Genomic DNA, 6,557 nt, shown 5'->3' with positions numbered 1-6,557 from the left:
TTTATCTTTATGTGATGGTACGAGGGTAGCATCTTTGAATTTACATATGAATTCCTTATGTGTGTCATGCATTCTTACATATTTTGTTATGTTGTAGTTAACATGCTAAGCTATGCCTTTTTTATTACTTGATGATTTGGTTGCCAAGTTAGATTTACCTATATGGAGTTGATATCTCATATTTTATTGTCAAAAGGCCCATATCGAATTGACGATATGAGGAAGTTGTCATCCTGCATGAATATATTTAATTCTTGAAAAGTTCTCTTGAACACGTTATTTTGCAACTGATACGAAATCGGATAATATTGTGGCGCGAGATCTTTGTCGTGCAAGTATGAATTAGATTGTGGCACGATGCCTTTTCCATACAAGTGTGACTTACATTTTGGCACGAGGTCTTTGCCGTGTGAATGTGATTGATTATGTGGGTACGTGGTGCCATATGTGAGCGTTTCTATTTGATGATTTGCTGTCTGAGGCTTTACCTGTATTGAATTGTTATCACTTGTTCGGATGAGATTATTGTTATTGTTTTATGTTATATTTCCTGTTGTCAGTCTTTGATATATTGCACAAGTTATTTGACTAGTGAGTATCTTTTGACATAAAACCTCATCACTACTTCTCCGAGGTTAGTCAAGATACTTACTGAGTATATGGGGTCGGTTGTACTCATACTACACTTCTGCAACTTGCGTGCAGATTTTAGAGTTGAGTAGCTATGTAGATGGAGCTTTGCATTGGAGACATACCTGCGTGGCGGATTGATGCTACCTAATTTTTTTCATGGTAGCTTGGATTTCATCTCTTTTTATGTAACTTTCAAATAGATGTTGTATTTGTTCCTTTCACCAACTTTGTAAATCTAAATCATAATGGCTCATATTTTGTACTACCAGTCCTTGGGGTAGTTGTGTTAAATTCTTTTGCAGTCTTATTTATTATAATATGATTTCTCGTTATAGTAGTAACTATACAATTTGGCTTACCTAGTGGGTTGAGTTAGGTGTCATCACGACCTTTGTTTGATTTTGGGTTGTGACACAGAGGTACTTTTATATTTTTACACGTGAATAGAGGTGGCAAAATGGTTAAAAGAAAACAGTTATCCACCCATATTATCCATCAAAAAATGGATTGGATAATGAACCATTTAAAAACGGGTCGATTATGGATAAAGAACCATATTATCCACTTAGAAAATGGTTAACCAAATGGGTAACCAATGGATAACTAATGTGTTTAACTTTTATATTTGTAAAGCCTCAAATTGGAGTTCCTCAAGTTTGGAAGACTAGGAATTCTCTCACAAGTGATCATATTTCAGAAGCATTTGATAATATGGATATTCGTATTATCCGCCTGATAAACCCGTTTTATCCGTCTCAAATACGGGTCGGGTCGGATAATTTATCCGTTTTTTAAAATTACCGTTTTGACCCGCTCATATCCGACCCGACCCGCCCGTTTGCCACCCCTTCGCGTGAAAATTACCTTTGCCGAAACAGGAAAAAAGTTTCTCTTCTCCTTTAATTTCTTATTCTGATTCAGTTACAGTTACCCCTTACAACACCATTTTCTGACCGTGTTTATTTGAAAGGCTGCTTATTACTACTAATTAAAAGAGAAAATTCTTGGTGCCAGCCATTTCAGTAAGAACCATCACCTCAAGTCTTGGTATTTTTTCAAATCCACACACTTTGACTACAAGTTGGTCTCAGCGGAAAAATATAATATTAATTTGCATTCAATCACGTTAACCAACTAAGCTCTCTATCATCATCATCATCATGTTTCACATAAGTCATCTAATAACCCAACATTATTCTTGAACAAGAAATTGAAAACTCTGCAAATTCCTTTAGTAAAATACTAAGGTAGACGCACAGAAACCAATGAAAGCCATAAATATTCATTTCTTCTTGTCTTCCATATTTTCTGTTTTGATTCTTTCTAGTGCTGCAGATACCATACCTACAGACCAACCTTTAACAGATGGAAACACCATCATTTCATCAGGTGGAAAGTTTGAGTTGGGATTTTTCTCCCTTGGTACTGGTACATCCAGGAAACGATACCTTGGAATATGGTTCAACAACATACAGACAGTGGTATGGGTTGCTAATAGAGACAATCCACTCAATGATACAGATGGTATGCTAAATTTTACAAGACAAGGAAATCTTACTCTTCTGAACGGTTCTGGTCGTGTCATTTGGTCCTCTAGTGCCATCAGAAGTGTGCAAAATCCAATTGCTCAGCTTCTTGATTCAGGCAATCTTGTAGTTAGGGATGCAAGTAAGAATTACTTGTGGCAGAGTTTCGACTATCCCGGTGACACAGCTTTACCTGGAGTTAAGGTTGGGATCGATCTTAAGACTGGTTTTCGTCGTTCCCTATGGTCATGGAAGAGCAGAACTGACCCCTCTAAGGGTGAGTTTAGTTTCATATTCGATCCTCAAGGATTTCCACAGCCATTTCTCATGAACGGTACCGTCGAACGCTTCAGGGGAGGAGCGTGGAATGGTCAAAGCTTTGCTAATTCACCATCTCTGCTACCAAGTCCTGCTTATAAATATATATTTGTATTCGATCCTGAGAAAGTATACTTCACGTATGAGCTCACAGACAGCTCTATCATTGCCAGGGTAGTGATGCAACTGAATGGTTTTCTAGAGTTTTCAATATGGAATAATCAAACTCAGAATTGGGATGCCTTTGGTAGCGCACCGGCAGACAACTGTGACATTTATGGTCAGTGTCACACATATGGTCTGTGCAACAGCGGCAATTCTCCAATCTGCAGATGTTTGGATAAATTTGAACCCAAAGATCCAACAGATTGGGCAAGGGGAAATTGGTCAGGAGGCTGTGTTAGAAAGGTACCATTGAATTGCCAAAAGAAAGTTAAATTCTTCAAGTATTCAGGCATCAAGTTGCCAGACACTCGTTTTTCCTGGTATGGTCAAGGAGTTACTCTTAATGCATGCGAGGAATTGTGCCTGAGAAACTGCTCGTGTGTAGCCTATGCAAATCTAGACATAACAGGGACAAACGGAAGCTGCTTGCTTTGGTTTGATGAGCTGATGGACATCAGAGAGTTTGGTGCTAGTGGGCAAGATATCTATATAAAGTTGGACTCTTCTGAGATAGGTACAGGTCCGTATTTTTACTTATATTTAAGGCTCGCTTAAGCCCTCAAGTTCAAAATAGCTTACGCAAGGCTTTGAGGCAAGCCATCAAGGCGTGCTCCTTATAACCCATGACTTCTATCTTCAATCGAGCAGTGCTAAACAACAAATATAATCGGGAATAAGTATGTTAGTTGTTAAGAATAACATTATGAATGAGTTTTTAAATTTGTTCTTGAATTACATTATAATTTTACTTTTTCCCTCCATTGCACCTTTTATTACAATTATGCTTAAAGCCCCAATAGACTTGGAGTGTTTTTTAGAGCTTTTCGCCTTGAGCAAGTTGATATTTTCCTATATTATTTTTGTTAAGTATGCCATATTTGAGGAGGAAGTGCGTTGTTATCTCCTTATTTGATATTGGGCATTCATCACCTCAGGGCCAGCTTTTGGTTTGAGTTAGGCTCGAGGCCCATTTATTAACAAATTGAAAAAAGTAAAACAAAGACGCTTTCCTACATTATTTGGAAAAAAAAAGAGTTCCTACTAATGAAACTTGGATGAATTTATATTAATCATCAGGAAACTCTAGTAGAGAGAAATTAAAGATCCTGAGAATCAGCTTGCCGCTGGCAGCATTAAGTCTTCTCTCAGCACTATGCTTGATCTTGTACATGAGGCGAAAGAAGAAGAAGAAGAAGGAGGAGGAGGATCAGAATCAGCAATGTTTTAGCGAAGGTAAACCAGATGTTTTGCTGATTTGAAATTTGGAGCTCTGATTGGTAACTCTCAGAATTTTCCTTTTTGCATCAAATTAAGTCCTTAAATTGACAGGAAGAGGAACGAGAAGCTCTGAAATGTTCAGAATTAATGAAAGCAAAGATGACGATCTTGATTTACCATTGTTTGATTTTGCAACTATCTTGGAAGCTACCAGTAACTTTTCGCTGAACAACAAGCTTGGAGAGGGTGGTTTTGGACCAGTTTACAAAGTAAGAATGTTAACTGCAGCTCTTTCTTTTTTCTCCAAACTAACTGCTTAACAACTTCAAGATATTCAACTGACCACCCTTATAACCATGTGGCTTCGCCACTGCTTCAAACAAGCTAACCAAAGAAGGCGTCAAGCTCTAGTTTACTATTTTTCAGTAAAAAAATCTACAGAAACACTTTCACCTAATTGTGTGACGATACCTAGGGGATACTGAAAGATGGACAAGAAATTGCAGTCAAAAGACTTTCAAGATACTCAGCGCAAGGAACTGATGAGTTCATGAATGAGGTTATCTTCATAGCTAAACTCCAGCATCGGAATCTAGTGAAGCTTCTTGGTTGCTGTATTCAAGCAGAAGAGAAAATGTTGATTTATGAGTACATGCCTAATAAAAGCTTGGATTGGTTCCTTTTTGGTTGGTGTTCACTTCTCTGAAATTCAACACATTGCTTTTCAATCATCTGTTGGCTTTGATTAACTTTTTCTTTGATTCGAAAATATATAATCCTTTAATAAGATCTGGATTTCTGCAGATAGAGATCGGAGCTCACTGCTTGATTGGACTAAGTGCATCCATATTATTAATGGAATTGCACGGGGACTTCTCTATCTTCATCAAGACTCAAGACTGCGGATAATCCATAGAGATCTTAAACCTAGCAATGTTTTGCTAGATATTGATATGAACCCAAAGATATCCGACTTTGGCATGGCAAGAAGTTTCGGAGGAAATGAGACGGGAGCCATGACAACTAGAGTGGTTGGGACATAGTAAGAATCTCTATACCAATGAGCTACTTGCACTCCACTAAAAAATTACTTATTCTCTTTGTTTTAACATCGTCCTACAGTGGTTACATGTCTCCGGAGTACGCAGAAGAAGGAATATTTTCAGTGAAATCAGATGTATTTAGCTTTGGAGTTCTAGTACTGGAGATTTTAAGCGGGAAGAGAAATAGAGGGTTCTTCCATCCAGACCATCACCATAATCTTCTAGGACATGTAGGAACTCTTTTTGTTTATCTTTTATGGAGCAAAAATCATGTTAGTAAAACATATTTCATCTAACTGCATGATATCAAATGTTCAGGTGTGGATCCTATTCAATGAAGGCAGGGTTTTGGAACTAATAAATGCACATCTAAGGGAGTCGAGAAACCTGTCTGAAGTGCAAAGATCATTCCATGTAGGTCTATTGTGTGTGCAGCAATGTCCAGACGATAGGCCTAGCATGTCATCAGTTGTGTTGATGTTGTCTAGTGATGTTCCGTTGCCCTCGCCTAAAGACCCAGGTTTTTTTACTAGCAGAAGTCGATTCGCTGAAACTGACAGTTCATCTAGCAAGCTTGGTGAATGTTCTGGAAATGAAATAAGCATGACACTGTTGGATGCTAGATAGGAGAAATATGTTCATATCCTTATTGTTTGCTTCTAAAGGCTTTATTTATTTAACTTCTTACTCCACATATCTCAACAGCTTCCAGTTGTTCGACCAAATTGCTTTACTTCAACAAAATCTTGTCATGGCGCCCAATAGCAATGTGTTCTGTGTCCCGTTTTTAGTGCTGCTCTGATTGGGACATTGTTTAAAGGAATTGATCAAATGTTAAAAAGTTCTTTCTCAGTCTATTCTTCACGCAGAAAAATATCTATATATTTCGCTTTCCCATAGAGCTGCCTGATTACTAAAATGCGCGCATCAAATTATTTCTAATCCTAAGCCTTCTATGATTTGTGCCTCATGAAAAAAGATCATATATGGGACTAAAAAAACCAAAGTGTAGAAATTCAGTGGCGAAGCCAGGAATTTATTCAAGGGTGTTCAAACTTGAAAGATGTGAAAAATATTCTCCGAGAAAAAGTGTTCAATATATGTTATATACCTCTAGAATCTAATATTTTACCTATATACGCAGTGTAATTTTCCGACAAAGAGTGGTCAGTTGACCACCCTTTATAACATGTAGCTTCGCCCATGTGTGGAATGTGGAGATTGTACCTAAAAGACTAGGAAATTAGTTCTGGCTTGCTCTTTTGAAAAAATATGGATAGAACTAAGAACTTGATGGTGAAAAGGCTCCAAAGCCGGTCAATGTGATCCAACTTCTAGTCTTTGAAAATTTCTAAGTTCAACAAGGTTCCAAAACTCTAACCCTCTTCTGGATTTAGTTCAACAACAATAATCAATTCAGTTAGGAGGTTATTTTCTTCTTCTTCTTAACAGCCTAAACATAACTGGAAATAGAGAGGTTTAACATTGAATTAGCTCTAGCATATGTGACATAATACTGTTACTAATGCTTTCATTATGCAACGATTGAACAAAAATTATTCTATTCTTTTCTAAGTAAAAACTGTTGCTTCCGAGTTCTCTATTTCTATGACAACACTCAGCCGCATTTGACCACAAAAAACGAGGGGGGGGG

General features: G+C 37.5%; 1 protein-coding gene across 2 annotated transcripts; it reads left to right on the top strand.

Annotated features, from left to right (window-relative positions):
* LOC109234197 (G-type lectin S-receptor-like serine/threonine-protein kinase At4g27290) lies at nucleotides 1,797-5,760 on the top strand. Of its 2 annotated transcripts, none has more exons than XM_019400078.1 (7): nucleotides 1,797-3,156; nucleotides 3,720-3,875; nucleotides 3,972-4,129; nucleotides 4,336-4,546; nucleotides 4,665-4,902; nucleotides 4,983-5,133; nucleotides 5,222-5,760. In XM_019400078.1, exons 1-7 carry the CDS (start codon nucleotides 1,899-1,901, stop codon nucleotides 5,528-5,530), a joined length of 2,481 nt encoding a protein of 826 aa, XP_019255623.1. In that variant the 5' UTR covers nucleotides 1,797-1,898; the 3' UTR covers nucleotides 5,531-5,760. The 2 variants fall into 2 exon arrangements, with proteins under 2 accessions (XP_019255623.1, XP_019255622.1); XM_019400077.1 differs by having other exon boundaries at nucleotides 1,797-3,162.

Source organism: Nicotiana attenuata, chromosome 11, assembly GCF_001879085.1.
Source record: "Nicotiana attenuata strain UT chromosome 11, NIATTr2, whole genome shotgun sequence".
NCBI lineage: Eukaryota > Viridiplantae > Streptophyta > Magnoliopsida > Solanales > Solanaceae > Nicotiana > Nicotiana attenuata.
This window is presented reverse-complemented; position numbering and strand designations above follow the sequence as displayed.

What these genes read in the sequence shown, in the direction of transcription:
- LOC109234197 (XM_019400077.1), top strand. Translation starts at nt 1,899, where the DNA reads ATGAAAGCCATAAATATTCATTTCTTCTTGTCTTCCATATTTTCTGTT. An exon ending in CTCTTCTGAGATAGGTACAG is followed by an intron (nt 3,163 to 3,719) that starts GTCCGTATTTTT and finishes ATTAATCATCAG; the next exon opens with GAAACTCTAGTAGAGAGAAA. An exon ending in TCAGCAATGTTTTAGCGAAG is followed by an intron (nt 3,876 to 3,971) that starts GTAAACCAGATG and finishes TTAAATTGACAG; the next exon opens with GAAGAGGAACGAGAAGCTCT.